Source organism: Ranitomeya variabilis, chromosome 1 (assembly GCF_051348905.1).
Source record: "Ranitomeya variabilis isolate aRanVar5 chromosome 1, aRanVar5.hap1, whole genome shotgun sequence".
Classification (NCBI taxonomy): Eukaryota; Metazoa; Chordata; class Amphibia; order Anura; family Dendrobatidae; genus Ranitomeya; species Ranitomeya variabilis.
In genome coordinates this window covers 853,912,706-853,931,080 of record NC_135232.1, presented here as the reverse complement: position 1 = coordinate 853,931,080, position 18,375 = coordinate 853,912,706, and the positions used below count along the sequence as shown (strand labels likewise).

The 18,375-nt window shown below is 44.7% G+C and overlaps 1 protein-coding gene across 9 annotated transcripts in view; it reads left to right on the top strand.

Annotated features, from left to right (window-relative positions):
* Positions 1–18,375, top strand: part of ANKRD17 (ankyrin repeat domain 17) — a 173,705-nt gene that overhangs the window by 145,436 nt on the left and 9,894 nt on the right. For all 9 annotated transcript variants that reach the window (XM_077276900.1, XM_077276938.1, XM_077276930.1 and 6 more), the window contains 9 exons: positions 5,653–5,866; positions 7,442–7,617; positions 7,830–7,992; positions 10,396–10,491; positions 11,025–11,141; positions 11,326–11,497; positions 11,810–12,242; positions 14,846–14,998; positions 17,324–17,473. In XM_077276900.1, the coding sequence (XP_077133015.1) occupies positions 5,653–5,866; positions 7,442–7,617; positions 7,830–7,992; positions 10,396–10,491; positions 11,025–11,141; positions 11,326–11,497; positions 11,810–12,242; positions 14,846–14,998; positions 17,324–17,473 (1,674 nt within the window). The remainder of the gene's footprint in view (positions 1–5,652; positions 5,867–7,441; positions 7,618–7,829; positions 7,993–10,395; positions 10,492–11,024; positions 11,142–11,325; positions 11,498–11,809; positions 12,243–14,845; positions 14,999–17,323; positions 17,474–18,375) is intronic.

Below are 18,375 nucleotides of genomic sequence, written 5' to 3'. Positions count from 1 at the left end.
TCCAGATTTCCTTCGTATCCGCAGCGTTTTTTTTTCCCCACGCAGAAACACTGCAGATCCGCAAGTAATTTACAGTACAATGTAAATCAATGGCAAAAAAAAATGCTGTGCTGATGGTGTGGAAAATTCCACATGGAAAACGCAGCAGATTAAAAAAAGGACCATGTCAATTCTTTGTGCGGATCTACAGCATTTCTGCACCCATTCCATAATAGAAATCCGCAGGAGTAAACATGCATGAAATTAGCACAAAATCTGCAACAAAAAACACACAATCCGCAAAAAAAAGCGCAGATTTTGACCTGCGTCTTCTACCAAGAGATGCAGAATCCGCACAGAAAATTCCACAGCCAAATCCGCAACATGTGCACATACCCTAAAGGGTTTAACTAGTGGGACAGTTTTATAGGTCGGATCGTTCACGGTGCGGCGATTAACAAATATTTGTACTTGTATTGTGGTTTTGTTTTTTTTGTTGTTGCTCCCTCCCCATACAAATATTTATGGGTACAATATCTTCTTTTTTTTTTTTTTGCACTTGATATGCCAATTATGTCCAAATTGTATCACCTTTTTAAATGTGCACCCTCAACATTGCTTGAGAAAGGCTCATTGTAGCCGAAATGTCACCAGAGCCATTAAAGTCCCTTTTGCGTCTTTTTAGATATACATTTACAATTATTTAAAAAGTTTTAACTTTTTACTTGATCCCACTATGGGACTATCATTTTTGGCTTGTTGATCTTTGTATAGCATAGGGATTATAATAATAATAATAATAATTTTATTTATATAGCGCCAACATATTCCGCAGCGCTTTACAACTTATAGAGGGGACTTATACAGACAACAGACATTACAGCATAACAGAAATCACAGTTCAAAACAGATACCAGGAGGAATGAGGGCCCTGCTGCTCGCAAGCTTACAATCTATGAGGAAAAGGGGAGACACAAGAGGTGGATGGTAACAATTGCTTTAGTTATTTGGACCAGCCATAGTGTAAGGCTCGGGTGTTCATGTAAAGCTGCATGAACCAGTTAACTGCCTAAGTATGTAACAGTACAGACACAGAGGCTATTAACTGCATAAAGTGTATGAGAACATGATGGAGGAACGTGATTATGTTGTTGTTTTTTATTAATAGGCCACACAGGGATAATTAGGTTAATGCGTTGAGGCGGTAGGCCAATCTGAACAAATGAGTTTTTAGTGCACGCTTAAAACTGTGGGGATTGGGGATTAATTGTATTAACCTAGGTAGTGCATTCCAAAGAATCGGCGCCGCACGTGTAAAGTCTTGGAGACGGGAGTGGGAGGTTCTGATTATTGAGGATGCTAACCTGAGGTCATTAGCAGAGCGGAGGGCACGGGTAGGTTGGTAGACTGAGACCAGAGAGGAGATGTAGGGTGGTGCTGAGCCATGGAGTGCTTTGTGGATGAGGGTAGTAGTTTTGTACTGGATTCTGGATTGGATGGGTAGCCAGTGTAATGACTGGCACAAGGTAGAGGCATCGGTGTAACGGTTGGCGAGGAATATGATCCTGGCAGCAGCATTCAGGACAGATTGGAGCGGGGAGAGTCTGGTAAAAGGTAGGCCAATTAGTAGAGAGTTACAATAGTCCAGACGAGAATGAATAAGTGAGACAGTAAGAGTTTTTGCAGAGTCAAAAGTAAGAAAAGGGCGAATTCTGGAAATGTTTTTGAGATGCAGATAAGAAGAGCGAGCCAGTGATCGGATGTGGGGGGTGAATGAAAGCTCGGAATCAAGGATGACTCCAAGGCAGCGGGCATGTTGCTTTGGAGTAATGGTGGAACCGCACACAGAGATGGCAATGTCGGGCAAAGGTAGGTTTGTAGAGGGAGAGAACACGAGGAGTTCAGTTTTTGACAGGTTCAGTTTCAGATAGAGGGAGGACATGATGTTAGAGACAGCGGTAAGACATTAAGGGATTCAGTATCATCCCTATGCTATGCAAACTGTTAGCTCTCCACTGACTGATAATGTTGCTGAGCATGCACTGTGCGTGATCTTGCAACTTTACTAGCTCTGGTGACCCGGATGGCATTATGAGGACATCGGGTCACCATGGCAACGATCGGGACCCCGTGTGATGTCGTGGGGTCTCCGATCCAAGAGTGGCTGTCATCCCTCTGCCTGCTCCCGTAATGCTGCGATCACATTCGACCGCAGCATTTAGGAGTTAAAGTGCCGGGAGTGGTGCAGGACCACTCCTGGCACTTAGTGCTGGGTGTCAGCTGTGTGCGTGCACGATCGCTTGGCCCTAATAATCAATTCCGCATAAAGTACCAAGGAGCAGAGTCTTATTGTTACGGACCTCGTCGGATGGGGGTTAATTGCAGGTAATGCACTGCATATATAGTGATGTTTTAAGTGTAGGCACCTCGGTGCTATGGACGTAGCGCTCCCATAGATGGGGAGAAGCACCTCTGTGCTATGGACGTAGCGCTCCCATAGATGGGAAGAAGCACCTCGGGGCTATGGATGTAGTGCTCCCTTAGATGGGGAGAAGCACCTTGGTGTTATGGACATAGCGCTTCCATAGATGGGGAGAAGTACCTCTGTGCTATGGACGTAGTGCTCCCATAGATGGGGAGAAGCACCTCGGGGCTATGGATGTAGTGCTCCCATAGATGGGGAGAAGCACCTCGGGGCTATGGATGTAGTGCTCCCATAGATGGGGAGGAGCACCTCGGGGCTATGGATGTAGTGCTTCCATAGATGGGGAGGAGCACCTCTGTGCTATGGACGTAGTGCTTCCATAGATGGGGAGAAGCACCTCGGGGCTATGGACGTAGTGCTTCCATAGATGGGGAGAAGCACCTCGGGGCTATGGACGTAGTGCTCCCATAGATGGGGAGAAGCACCTCGGGGCTATGGATGTAGTGCTCCCATAGATGGGGAGGAGCACCTCGGGGCTATGGATGTAGTGCTCCCTTAGATGGGGAGAAGCACCTTGGTGTTATGGACGTAGCGCTCCCATAGATGGGGAGAAGCACCTCGGGGCTATGGATGTAGCGCTCCAATAGATGGGGAGAAGCACCTCGGTGCTGTGGACATAGCGCTCCAATAGATAAGGAGAAGCACCTCGGGGTCCTGGACGCAGAGGTGTATGTAGGGTTTCTGGCACCCGGGGCAAGAATTCATTTTGGCGTCTCACCCCCCAAACAGCGACATATGCGACTTGTACACTTAGTACCTACAAGCCGCTCTTCCTAATGCTCTCAATGTTCAGTGAAAAAGTGAGGGAAGCAGAAGAGAAGCTCATTGTCACAGGACCATGAGTATGAAAATCGCATATGAGTGAGGTGTCCATGTGACGACGACTGGTACCTGCAGAGCTGAATTCTGACATTGCAGGCTTCTGAATTATCACAACTAATGCACTGCACACTTGTAGGATCCTCCCTTGACGGTGGACAGTCATGTCAGCACAAGCATGTGATTTGTATATACCTCTGACCACATTCATAGACGTGCCCGGCCTCGCTCAGTTCATTTTCATTGACTGAGGCAACACATGTCTGGTCAGCCCATGACTGCAAGTATGTAAATCGCCGGCACGAGCGAATCCTGACAGCGTGCAGTGCGCACTGTGAGAATTCAGAAGTCTGCAGCCACAAAGAATGACTGCAGACTCATCACAAACCTGGACATTCCCTTTAATGCTCTTAACAAATAAAAAGATGAGAATTAGTTAGTATCACAAATAACGTCATCTATAAAGGTACCTGGATGTAAATGTTGTCTCTGTAGTCGTTCTCCTTCTTTTCTTCATCTTGTCCAGACCCCATGGTGAGTTTTCTCATCCACAGCTCATCTCTGTAGACTTCCATCTTCTTTGCTGTTTTTGAGAAAATCTCCACATGATGCCCTTAAAGATATATAAGTGTCATTATAATGCTCCTGAATAAAAAAATTGACCCTCACTATATTGTCTGCAGAAAATATGACTCCTAACTTACCCCTCTTATGGTACATGCTCTTCACACTGACCTCTCCTTTCCATACTGGCCCCCTCTTCACACCTAGTATTTATACTGTACTCCTCACTCCCCCTCCTTGGTATACTGTCCCCTCCTGGCTGTGCCCTTTACTGTCCCTCCATGCTACACCCCCACTACTTAGTTTGTTCTGTTCCCACTCGCTTTTCTCCTCCCATACTGTCTCCTCACACTATTCCCCTCCCTCCTCATTCTGTCTCCTCTCACATCTCTCCCCCCGTTCACCATACTTTACCCCTCACTTTTCTATACTGCCTGCTCACCTGGCTCCCCATACTGTCTGTCACATCCCATCACCCTCACTCCCCGTACTCTGTCCACATACATTTTTCACATCGCTACTCATACTGTGTCCGCATACATTCCCCGAACGCTCCCCATACTGTCTGCACCCATACTGTTACCTCATATATGCCCCCCATACCTCCATCATTGCCTTCACCACCATTATCATTGCTTTCTCCTCCACCACCCCCTATCATTGCCCATTCCACCACCTCCGCCATTTTCTCCCCCACCACCATAATCATTGTCCTTTCCACCACCACCATCATTGCATTCTCCCCCACCACCATCATTGCCCTTTCCACCACCTCCATCATTTCCTCCACCCTCATTATTGCCCTTTTCCCCAGAGCCATAAATTCCTCCTTCCCCACCATCATTGCATTCTCCCCCCACCACCATCATTGCCCATTCCACCACCTCCATCATTTCCTCCCCCACCATCCCCATCATTGCCCTCTCCCCATGAGCCCCGTCATTGCCCTCTCCTCCCCTACACACAACACCATTTGCCTCTCTGCACATTCCCCCGCAGCGCCACACACACACACACACACACACACACACACACCTGTCAGCACGCTCTCCCACACCTGAAGCATCACCGTTGGCAGCTTCTTCTCTGGCACAGCCGGCAGCTGAATGATGTCATCCAGCGGCGCCGCTGTCTGTGTGAGAGAGCGGAAGCGCGGGCAGGAAGCAGGACAGATCGCTGCACACGCGGTATGTCAGCCCATGTCCCTGGGAGCCATTGCGCTGCAGCTTCTCTGTGCCGCCTGTCAGCTTGACAGTCGGCACAGAGAACAGCCGACTCTCAGTCCGGGGGGCGGCAGAATGCAGCCGCCGGGGGAGACACTGCGGACCGCCGCATTAGGTGGCCCATCTGTGCCCTCCTGCTGGCTGCGCCCAGGGCACATGCCCCGGCTGTCCCCCCTAGATAAGCCTCTGCCTGGACGTAGTGGTCCTGGAAGTAGCGCTCCCATAGCACTGAGGAGCTTATTCCTTTAGTGCTGCAAGCGTTTTAATCTCCTGTTTTCCCATTCGTCACACCGTGTATGCAGTGGACTCCCTATGTAGTTAAATAAAACTTTATTCATAGCTTTCACATCAGCCCCCCGAGGGCCAAGTCTACAACTTTCATTATATTTGGAGTGGAATCTGACTTGAGCACCCACCTCAGAGGAAAGCCAATGCAGCCTTTTATTCCGCCATACACATGAACGAATACCGTAATGGTCACAATAATGGAGGACAGAATGTAAGTCTGGAATTGGGTTCATTCTATGATTAATCTAGTGCTTTGAAATGACTGCGAAGTCACATGTTCCCTCTCTTTCCCAGAACTGGTAGCAAGTTGGGAATATCTCCATTGATGCTGGCAGCCATGAATGGGCACACTGCTGCTGTTAAGTTGCTCTTAGATATGGGTTCAGACATCAACGCACAGATAGAAACCAATCGAAACACAGCACTTACTCTGGCCTGCTTCCAAGGAAGGACTGAAGTGGTTAGCCTGCTGCTCGACAGGAAGGCTAATGTGGAGCATCGAGCTAAGGTAAATGGAAGCGGAAATGTTGATCACTGTGGCGGGTTTTAGACCAATAAAAAGTAAGCATTTGTACAATACTGCTTTTAGTGCGGTGTTCAACAAATGCCTAATGCTGCGTTACACATGTATGTCATTGTTTCTGGAGATGGTTCTTGAGGTAGTAAGGGGGTAGTGCTTGTGGACTGACATTCTTTTCTGTCGGATCTCTTCAAGGTATGTGCACGCGTTAAGGTTTTTTTCGCTTTTTTTGTGCTAAAAACGCTATAAAAACTCAGTAAAAACGCATACATTATGCATCCTATCATTTAGAATGCATTCTGCAATTTTTGTGCACATGATGCGTTTTTTCTGCGAAAAAAACGCATTGCGGTAAAAAAAAACAGCATGTTCATTAATTTTGCGGATTTTCCGCGTTTTTCCCGCTATTCTATGCATTGGTAAAAAACGCAAAAAAACGCATGCGGATTTCTGGCAGAAATGTCCGGTTTTTGTCAGGAACATACCCCAATAGTTCGCACACTGCAATGTGTCCTCCACGAATATTTTCTCAAATGTTGTACCACTGGCCCCCCATCAGTTTTACAGTTACGGAGCTATGGTAAGCTGAGGAATATTTTTATTTTATTTTTTTTAATAAAGCGTATGTAACCTGGCAAGGCTTCCCCATTTTAACTACCAAAAACCTGTTCATGTCATGCAATATCGAAGATTAAAGGGAATCTGACAGGTCCCCCATACCCTCCAACCCACCAGCATTTGTGTATTTGTTGTAGATACCCTGCCTAACCAGCCCTTTATAGTGATTATCGCATAAATACATGTTCAAAAACTGTTTTTATTACGTTGACTTTTCCTATGCTTATTTGGCCTGTACCTAGTTGATGGGACGTTGTTACCCCCAGAGTAGTCATCCCTCACAGCATCTTATCCTGTGGGCATAACATGATTTGCCATAGCCGGCCTCATCGCCAGCTCTCTGCAAATCTCGTGTCTCCTGCTGCTCTCCTCCTCACATCTTTGCGCCTGTGAGGCCTGGTGTACACTTTCTGGCTTCAGAGGCGCACTGCGCATGTCCAGAAGTCAGGAAGATGTCTTTCTCTCAGATTCCTTTAGGGTATGTTTCCACGTTCAGGAAACGCTGCGTTTTTCCGCAGCGTCAAAAACGCAGCGTCCAGATGTTACAGCATAGTGGAGGGGATTTCATGAAATCCAGACTCCACTATGCGTTAAAAAACGCAGCATGTTGCTACTATGAGCAAAACACGCAGGTACACCGCAGGTGACCTGCCAGTGACCTCAGGTGCAGTTTTGGTCAGGATTTTACCTGCATAAAATCCTGACCAAAGCCTGAAGCAAAACTGAACGTGGAAACATACCCTCAAAGTCTGTTTTTCAATTAGGAAACTTTTTTTTTTTTTTTACCTTTGTTACATTTTTATACCCATTAATCATGTAACTTTTATCCGTAGTCTTAACAAATGTCTCAACTCGACATACAAAAAACTGCGCTGGGTTCGATATTAGATGGTGACTCTGTGGTGTGAAATTCACTGACCCTGTCTCACTACCAATCTCTTACAGACCGGCCTAACACCATTGATGGAAGCTGCATCTGGTGGTTATGCAGAAGTAGGACGGGTTCTTCTTGACAAAGGTGCAGATGTTAATGCCCCCCCTGTGCCATCCTCCAGGGATACAGCTTTAACCATTGCTGCAGACAAGGGTCATTACAAGTTTTGTGAGCTACTTATTAGCAGGTATAGCATTCTCAACAAAACAATATTGTTAATTAGCCCTAAACATCTATATTTTTACATCTTTTGGAATACTTGATAACAGATTCACATGTTCATTGTGCTTGTAAGACTTAAAGCAAAACGAGTCGTCTGTTTGTTAGCAGAGGCTTACTTTTTTGCTCAAAGTATCTGATGTGTAAGGCAGTGTTTGTTGAACAGGTTTCTTTTTCTAGGGGAGCTCACATTGATGTGCGGAACAAAAAGGGGAATACACCACTTTGGCTGGCAGCAAATGGAGGGCATTTGGATGTTGTACAGCTGCTTGTTCAAGCTGGAGCCGATGTTGATGCAGCAGATAACAGAAAAATAACCCCACTAATGGCAGCTTTTAGAAAGGTACTTTTTTTTTTTTTTATTATTGCACAAGGGAATTACTTCAAAGGGTTGGAATAATATTAGGATATACTATACCTTTAAAGGGACACTGTCACCTGAATTTGGAGGCAACAATCTTTAGACCTAGGGGCGGGGTTTTCGGGTGTTTGATGCACCCTTTCCTTACCCGCTGGCTGCATGCTGGCTGCAATATTGGATTGAAGTTCATTCTCTGTCCTCCATAGCACACGCCTGCGTAAGGCAAGATTGCCTTGTGCAGGCATGTACTACGGAGGACAGAGAATGAACTTCAATCCAATATTGCAGCCAGCATGCAGCCGGCGGGTAAGGAAAGGGTGCATCAAACACCCGAAAACCCCGCCCCTAGGTCTAAAGATTGTCCCCTCCAAATTCAGGTGACAGTGTCCCTTTAAGATCAATTGTGATGTAACTTTTGAGACTCTTACCGATCCTGAAATTGAATTGATGCAGTGCTTGTGCAGTGCTGCATGTCTTCCATGGGATTTCCTGTACAATCTGGCCCTCGACTACAGATTCTGCATTGACCTACAGCTAGTGACCCTTTTAGGTTTCTAGTCAGGTAGCTGGGAATGTTTCTGTGCTGTGAACTGAAGAGATGGACTCTTTAAGGCGGTTAGGGTTTGCTGTGGTAACCCTGCACAGTTAGGTGGCTGGGGAGTATTGCTGTGCTGTTGGCTGGCTGCGGTTTCCCTGCATAGTAAGGTGGCTGGGAGTGTTGCTGTGCTGTTGGCTGTGGTATCTGCATAGTAAGGTGGCTGGGAGTGTTGCTGTCCTTTTGGCTGTGGTATCTCTGCATAGTAAGGTGGCTGGGAGTGTTGCTGTGCTGTTGGCTGTGGTATCTCTGCATAGTAAGGTGGCTGGGAGTGTTGCTGTGCTGTTGGCTGTGGTATCTCTGCATAGTAAGGTGGCTGGGAGTGTTGCTGTGCTGTTGGCTGTGGTATCTGCATAGTAAGGTGGCTGGGAGTGTTGCTGTCCTTTTGGCTGTGGTATCTCTGCATAGTAAGGTGGCTGGGAGTGTTGCTGTGTGGTTGGCTGTGGTATCTCTGCATAGTAAGGTGGCTGGGAGTGTTGCTGTGCTGTTGGCTGTGGTATCTGCATAGTAAGGTGGCTGGGAGTGTTGCTGTCCTTTTGGCTGTGGTATCTCTGCATAGTAAGGTGGCTGGGAGTGTTGCTGTGCTGTTGGCTGTGGTATCTGCATAGTAAGGTGGCTGGGAGTGTTGCTGTCCTTTTGGCTGTGGTATCTCTGCATAGTAAGGTGGCTGGGAGTGTTGCTGTGCTGTTGGCTGTGGTATCTCTGCATAGTAAGGTGGCTGGGAGTGTTGCTGTGCTGTTGGCTGTGGTATCTCTGCATAGTAAGGTGGCTGGGAGTGTTGCTGTGCTGTTGGCTGTGGTATCTGCATAGTAAGGTGGCTGGGAGTGTTGCTGTCCTTTTGGCTGTGGTATCTCTGCATAGTAAGGTGGCTGGGAGTGTTGCTGTGTGGTTGGCTGTGGTATCTGTGCATAGTAAGGTGGCTGGGAGTGTTGCTGTGCTGTTGGCTGTGGTATCTGCATAGTAAGGTGGCTGGGAGTGTTGCTGTGCTGTTGGCTGTGGTATCTCTGCATAGTAAGGTGGCTGGGAGTGTTGCTGTGCTGTTGGCTGTGGTATCTGCATAGTAAGGTGGCTGGGAGTGTTGCTGTGCTGTTGGCGCTGGTATCTGCATAGTAAGGTGGCTGGGAGTGTTGCTGTGCTGTTGGCTGTGGTATCTCTGCATAGTAAGGTGGCTGGGAGTGTTGCTGTGCTGTTGGCTGTGGTATCTGCATAGTAAGGTGGCTGGGAGTGTTGCTGTGCTGTTGGCTGTGGTATCTGCATAGTAAGGTGGCTGGGAGTGTTGCTGTGCTGTTGGCGCTGGTATCTGCATAGTAAGGTGGCTGGGAGTGTTGCTGTGCTGTTGGCTGTGGTATCTCTGCATAGTAAGGTGGCTGGGAGTGTTGCTGTGCTGTTGGCTGTGGTATCTGCATAGTAAGGTGGCTGGGAGTGTTGCTGTGCTGTTGGCTGTGGTATCTGCATAGTAAGGTGGCTGGGAGTGTTGCTGTGCTGTTGGCTGTGGTATCTGCATAGTAAGGTGGCTGGGAGTGTTGCTGTGCGGTTGGCTGTGGTATCTCTGCACAGTCGGGTGGCTGGGAGTGTTACTCTGTAGGGATATAGCAGAATGTGACACTGCACTATCACTATACCATTGCTGCATACTGAAACTGCCCAGCATTGGCATACCCTAGAAATATCATCACCAAGTACCATAATTTAGTTTGTATTATCCAGCATTTCTAGATGATCTGTACATTCCTACATATGGTATAGTAGTTTTGTTATGCAGTCAACTTTGCTTCTATTTTCCATTTTAGGGTCATGTTAAAGTTGTGCGTTACCTTGTGAAAGAGGTAAACCAGTTCCCATCAGATTCTGAGTGCATGAGATATATTGCAACCATTACAGATAAGGTAAGGTGATCTAAACAAGCATGTGTGGTGCAAACGCGTAACACGTATACTTTTATGCTGTAGCAATTGCTTTTTTACAGTTGAATGTGGTAACCACCATTTTTACGCTTTCACATTTTTAAAGATTTTATCTTCATAACTGATTAAAATATTGCCTTGTGACGTGTGTGAGGGTAATTACAGTAATAGACTTCTATTTCTATCAGTTGTACTTACGTTTCTGTTTTATAGGCATGTTTAGGAAAATCAAACTCCAATAACTGGTGTACATCTGCCTAGCTGGTAAGGTTGTAAGCACCCAGTGTGGATCAGTTGAAACTGGGATTAAATTATAGGTCTAAAAATGCCCTCCTGCCTCGGGCTTTTACTAGTGGCTATAGCTACCAGTCAGATTAACCTAATTTTTCAGCCCTGGTTTAAAAAAACAAAGTGTATCTGATTGCTCGGGGCTGAGATTTCCTACAACAGGTTTAATTCTTGGAACCTATTGGGTCCCCTAGTGGGCAATCAATTTATGTATCATGTGTTTTCAGGAGATGTTGAAGAAGTGCCATCTTTGTATGGAGTCCATTGTACAAGCCAAAGACAGGCAAGCTGCTGAAGCTAACAAGAATGCAAGTATCCTCTTGGAGGAGCTGGATTTAGAGAAGGTAAAAGTTTGGATTTCGGGTTTGAAATCTGGGAAACCAAAAACATGCAATACATAAAGGCAAACTGCTAAAAATTGTGGCTTGTTAAAGTAAAGTAATGTTCACGATAACGTGTGCCATAGCCATTTTTAATTAGTGAATACCTATGGACATGGTATTGATGCTTTTTCAATTCTAATTTTAGCTAAGAGAGGAAAGCAGAAGATTAGCTTTGGCAGCAAAGCGTGAAAAGCGCAAGGAGAAGAGGAGGAAGAAGAAAGAGGAGCAAAGAAGGAAACTTGAAGAAATTGAGGCTAAAAACAAAGAGAACTTTGAGATCCAAGCTGCTCTTGAGAAAGAAAAGCAAAAGGTTGAAGGTAACTACAGTCATTTTGGCCAGTAGTTCTGAAGTGATCATGCGTGCAATAATTCTATGCATTTCCTATAACTTGAGGACATACTCTGTCTGATAACCAGTCTCAGCAGAGCGGTCTGAGATGGTTAACACTGCCCTGTACAACACCCTTACTGCTTACATCACAGAAGGCAAGCCTATCCCACTGGGGGTTCTGGTCATACGCAAAAACATTCAGTTTACAGTTACAGGACTGTTGGTAAAACCTTTTGCTATACCTTGTATGGAATGTTTTAATTTTTTTGCATAATTAACTTGATTATTTGTCCAATAGATGAGCCACAAGTGTTAATGGAACCACCTAGCGCCACCACCACCACCACTATTGGGATATCTGCTACATGGACCACGCTGACCAGCTCTCATGGAAAAAGGAATAACACTATAACCACAAACAGCATGAAAAGGAAAAGCAGAAAGAATAAAATAGCTGAAAATGTGCAGATAATCTTTGAGGACCAGCTCCCCATATCATATGGGCAACAAGAAAAGTTAAATGGAGAGTCCAAAAGTAGCAGCACCTCCGAAAGTGGAGACAGTGACAACATGAGAATCTCGAGCTGCAGTGATGAAAGCAGCAACAGCAGCAATAAGAGTGACAATCATTCTTCCGCCCATGATGGGAGTCTGCTGAGCAAGAAGAAGCCGTCTGTTCTGGTGTCCTCCCCAAAGGAAGAGAGAAAAGTCCCATCTAAAACCTCAGTCAAGTGAGTTTCAGAGCTGTGAAAGGCTTGTGTAGTTGCTTAAGACGTGGTCCAGTGATATAATGTAACAGTGGAGCAAGTGACGTCTCATGGCAAGAATGTTTCTATAAAAGTCATTGTTAAAGGGGTATTCAATTAAATTTTCAGTAAAAACAAAATAAAAATCTGAGTGTATATATGGGATTAAGGACAGAGCTATGACAGTGTAAGCCTCCTGACTTGCAGATGCTGGTAGCTATGTCTCGTAACCAATTGTCATTTAACCAATGCATACCCTTAAAAAGCAGGATGTTAAATGTCTCCTGAAGACAGCATTAAAGAATGGAGATATATGTAAAATGAAATGTAACATTCTTCAGTACTATATCCCTCCTTTGTCAAAATGAGACACTACAAGACCATCTCCGATTTCCTGCTAATGAGGCGTTGCTGGGTGTGTTAGTGAATGGGAATGTTGGCTCATTGGATCTGGGGTTATTCGGAGAGATCGTCATGTGTCAGGACAAGCAGTTAGCAATTATTTACTGATAAAAGCTTAGACCCATAGAAAAAGAAAAAAATTCTGAATGACCCCTTTTAAGTATATAAAAATTCATTTTATAAAGCATGTTTAACTCTGGCAAGACCGTTTTACCCATTTTGATATCCAGGACTAAAACTTATGTTTATAGAATGAAAATAAATTTAGATTATTCTATTATAACAATACATTTTTTTGTAAGGAGACCTACCACATTGTGAAAATGCGAACCAATATTTTACTTTCATGGGCACCTTTGCACAAATTTACATCAAAGTGGAACCTAACTGTCTGTAGAGCAGATAACATATTTTTTTAGACTTTAAGTCCCACTGGACCTAGGTTTTATAGTAAGAAAAAAAATGTTGAATTACATGGCCCCCATCCTCATTCCCATCCCGGTATACATGGCCCCCATCCTCATCCCCATCCCCATCCTGGTGTACATGGCCCCCATCCTCATCCTGCTATACATGGTTCCCTAATCTCCATCATTGTATACATGTCCTCCATCATGGTGCACACAAAGAAAATAAACGTTTCTACTTGCCTTCCTTCATCTCCCTCTCAGCAGCTGAATTCAGCGTGTAAGCAGTGCATGAGGTCGCTGCCATGCAATCCCACACGCCAAGGTCATCCTCTGGAATATTCACTGCTCCCCTGGATCATGGGCTTGGGGAGCAGTGAATGTTCTCTTTTTAATAGCGGGCACACGTGATTAACCAACAACTGCTGGAGCCGGCAGCTGCTGCTTGTGCCTGCTATTAAAGAAGATGAATATTCACTGCTCCACACTTCCATAGTCGCACCTCTTGGTGCCAGCTTCAGTGCATGGGCGTGGGAGGGACTATGGGCGTGGGGAGCAGTGAATATTAATTTTCTTTAATAGTGATCACAGTGTTAGCTGCAGCAGAAGCTCCTGCCTCCTGTGACCCACTGCTGTCGCTACCCCATCCACAGCCATACTATATTTTGGAGGAAAAAAAGTGTGTCTTGTCCAAAAAATACGATAATTCTTAAGCATAAGGATTCTTGTTCTCAATTCTCAAGGAAACATTCTGGCGATCATCCAGTGAATGAGCCAAACATAAAAATTGGCAAGTGCTACACAGCTACATATCATGAAATTGAAATCAGTGACATCTCAGCCAAAGATTTCCTATGGTGCGGTGTTGCAGCCTGAGACTGTTGCAAATGTTATCAAATGTGTTGTATTTTCTGTTGCTTGTCGCATGTGACTTACTTGCCATAGACAGCAGTGCAAATCGTATATGGCTGCAACTTGCCTGTGATTTGGCTTTTTTTTTTTTAATATTCTTTTAGAGCTGTAATTTTATGACGGCAAGTCACAGACAAGGAGCACAGATTTATTTGGTCACGCATGTAGTCTGAGAATTGCTGCCAATCATGTTTTCAGCCGTGGCCTCAAGTGATCAGTTATGGAGCGTAACTGTACAACTGGGTCAACTATAGTAGCCGGGTTCTGTACATCTGCTCCTATTCGAATGTACTGATAATTTCTGGAGAGCACCAAGAACAACTCATCAGCAGGGGTACCAGATGTCGCACCCTCGCCGATCTGATATTGATGACCTTAAGTCCTGGACGACCCCATTTAGACTCGCAACTCTTCCTTTAAATAGGTTTTGGAGAACTCATCCATGCCACTGATATCTGTATCTACCTGCAAGTATCTTGTCCCAGAACGGACATGTCCTGGTTCTGGGCAAGTGCTTATCCGTTATTTAGGTCGGTCAATACAGGCTGTCAACTAGAGTTCAAAAAAGGAACATCACCCTTTTAGAAGAACCCCTCTCCACCCAAATGTAACGGGGAGCATTTATAGTCTTTTTAGCTGAAGGGAAATAGTAAGTGTCTGTGGCTGATCTTTGTCCCTTCAGCTTTTCTCCTTTGTTACACAAAGAGCTAGAAAGTAAAACCTTTCATTCTTTGGCGACCTTTAGAAGTCATAAAGTATTGCATGTGTCTGTGGCAGTAAAAGGGATGCAACATCATGGCTGGCTGTTATCATTCTGTTAATATAGGATTACTTCTTGGTAATTATATTTGTATTATTATTTTGAAGGTTATCAGAATCCATAATGGAAACAAACAATTCATTGTCCACAAATGTCAAGACGGCCCCTTCTCCACTCTCATCTCCTAATGGGAAGTTGACCATTGCCAGTCCTAAAAGAGGACAGAAGAGGGAAGAAGGTTGGAAAGAAGTGGTCAGAAGGTATTTGAACCTATTCTCCCAGTGCATAATCCTGATATTTAGTCACCAGCAGAAACTTTTAGTATAAAATCCATTTCCATTAGACTAATAAGCTCTGAAGTGTAGGGGCAGATACAGATCTCCTGATTCCAGCAGTCACTCACTGGCTGCTTGGTGCAGTTTTGATAGGACCTATTTTTCTCTGCTGAGCAATGTACAGTGTACACAGGAAGCAACCAATAATTTGTAAAAACTGGGTAAAGGTACCTTCACACGAAACGACTTTGTAACGATATCGCTAGCGATCCGTGACGTTGCAGCGTCCTGGCTAGCGATATCGTTTCGTTTGACACGCAGCAGCGATCAGGATCCTGCTGTGATGTCGCTGGTCGCTGAATAAAGTCCAGAACTTTATTTGGTCGTCCGATCGCCGTGTATCGTTGTGTTTGAAAGCAAAAGCAACGATACCAGAGATATTTTACACTGGTAACCAGGGTAAACATCGGGTTACCAAGCGCAGGGCCGCGCTTAGTAACCCGATGTTTACCCTGGTTACCAGCGTAAAAGTAAAAAAAAACAAACAGTACATGCTCACCTGCGCGTCCCCCAGCGTCTGCTTCCTGCTCTGACTGAGATCCGGCCCTAAAGTGAAAGTGAAAGCACAGCGGTGACGTCACCGCTGTGCTGTTAGGGCCGGAGCTCAGTCAGTATCAGGAAGCAGACGCTGGGGGACGCGCAGGTGAGTATGTACTGTTTGTTTTTTTTACTTTTACGCTGGTAACCAGGGTAAACATCGGGTTACTAAGCGTGGCCCTGCGCTTAGCAACCCGATGTTTACCCTGGTTACCCGGGGACCTCGGCATCGTTGGTCGCTGGAGAGCGGTCTGTGTGACAGCTCCCCAGCGATCAAACAGCGACGTTGCAGCGATCGGCATCGTTGTCGCTATCGCTGCAGCGTCGCTTCGTGTGAAGGTACCTTTACATAAAATTAGCTGTATTTGCTTGCAATCGACACCTAGTCCAGAAGTCCTAATCACCTGCTGATAAAACACTGATTGTGCTGAAACTACAGCAAGCTAATGAGCAGTTAACACATTTCTGGAATCGGGCTCTTTTCCTCTACATTATGCTGCTCTCCTGCATGCAGCTGCTCACTTGCATTAATTGGGTCGGTTCAGGTAGCTGTTCAGTCACCGCTCACTACATAATGCGGATGTAATCACTTCTTGACACTTTTAACAGCTTGCTCTGTAGCAGAAGTGTGCAGAGCAGACTCACTGTGCCTGGGAGTGATTTATAGGCCCACTCACAAGATAGGGACTGTGACTGCTTCTGGCACCGACCCGATAACTGTATGCAAGCGGCTGCAGGGAAAATATAACTTAATTTTCTCTCTGTAGCTGCTTCTCAAGTAAGACAGCCAGATATGATTTAAGTGCCATATACCAGACGATTACCACCACGTCTGTAGATAAGTAGCAGTTGTTGAAGTGACCGATTCCTTTTTTAAAAGGTAGTGGTCTTTTTTTTTTTTTTTTTTTTTTTTTTCTTGCTGCTTTGTTTTTTAGGTCTCTAAGCCATTGGAAAGGCTTTAACTATTACAAAGCTAATAAATCTTCAATAGTAGATGGTTAATTGTGTTGTCTCCTACATGTATTTTGCATTTATTACTGGCAAAGAATATAACTAGTATAAATCTTAGGAAAAAAAACCAACAAGGCGCCCCCAATGTGTCACACTGTATATGAAAGAATACAGTCCTTAGTAGGGAATGTGCTCACCTATTGAAGTTGTGAACCTAGGTCACAACTCCCATGCAGGCATAACCGTAGCAGCAGGTCTCCACGAAAATCCAAAAGGATGTTGAGGGTAGTAGTTTTAGGCAAACTGAAGACCGCGCACAGAGGTAGATTCTAGGAAGTTTATTGAAGCCTTTTTTTTTTTTTTTTTTTTGTATACATATTTTTTATATTTCACACACTTTTATGCAGGGTTGGTTTTATTAATTTTTTTTTGGTTTTTAACATTAATCAATGTTTTTAGGATATAAATAGTAATGTGTAATGTTTCTATGTTACTATATGTTTTTAAATCTTGCTTATGTATCATAGTACAAGGGCCTTTGTGCCCCTCCCCTTCCTTTGTATAAATACACCCTGTATTGTTATGTACCACATGCCCTGAAGAAGAGAGCAAGAAAGCTCTTGAAACACGTAGGCTTCAATAAACTTCCTAGAATCTACCTCGTGTGCGCGGTCTTCAGTTTGCCTAAAACTAGTATAAATCTTGGCATAGTTAATGAACATTGTTTTAATGTCAGCGTCACTGGTTTCTTGTTTCTTCCAGATCAAAGAAAGTGTCTGTGCCATCAACAGTCATTTCACGAGTAATAGGCAGGGGTGGCTGCAACATAAATGCTATCAGAGAGTTCACCGGAGCCCACATTGATATAGACAAGCAGAAGGATAAAACTGGAGATCGAATCATAACTATCAGGTAAGGCCTGTTTCACACATCAGTTTTTAGCAGTCCGTCACAATCCGGCTATGGGTAAGTTCACACAGGGCGTTTTTGCTGCCTTTTTTTTTTCTGCAGCAAAACCTGATCGTCTTGGCAGGAAAGAAGCCGCGTCAAAAACGCAGGTTTAGGTGCGTTTTTAGTGCGTTATTTTGTCTTTTTGTCCAGGCTAATGTCCTTGGATTTTCTTCAGCAAAAGTGCAGCAAATAATGATACCTGCGTTTCGGCTGCATTTTTTTCAACACCCATTCAAGCCAATGGGTGAAAAAACGCAGCAAAAACGCTGAAAGAAGTGACGTGCTCTATGTCCAAAAAACGCAGCAAAGCACAAAATACTGATCAAACAAAAAGCCAATGTGTGTGCATGAGATGTCTGAAATCTCATAGGCTTTGCTGGTACTGTAAAAAGCAGCTGAAAATTAGCATAAAAAAGCAGCAAAAATACGCAGCAAAAACGTCCTGTGTGAACTTACCCTAATTGTGAAAATACGAATCCGTTGCAAATTGAAAAACTGATGCGAGGGATCCGTTTTTCTGCTGAATCAGACTTTTTTTTTTTTTTTTTTTTAAACCTGGGGATAGTTTGGGAGTTTGTGCTAGATCTATCTTTTTGTACCTCATTAAGTGTTACTCCTATTTGGTGACTGAGAAGTGTCTGTGCTGTCACGCACAACTCTACAGTCTTCTAATAGACCTAAAAAATAAATAATGTCCCAGTTATAAATTTTCCCATGCAGCTATTAACCCCTTCATGAACTTTGACGTACATTTACATCAAAGGTAGTGTCCCTGCCTTTGATGCATCTAATAGTCACACTCTGTAGTGTCACAGCATGAAAAAAGGAAATCCAAACTGCATTACTGCTCTAGAAAATAGGAA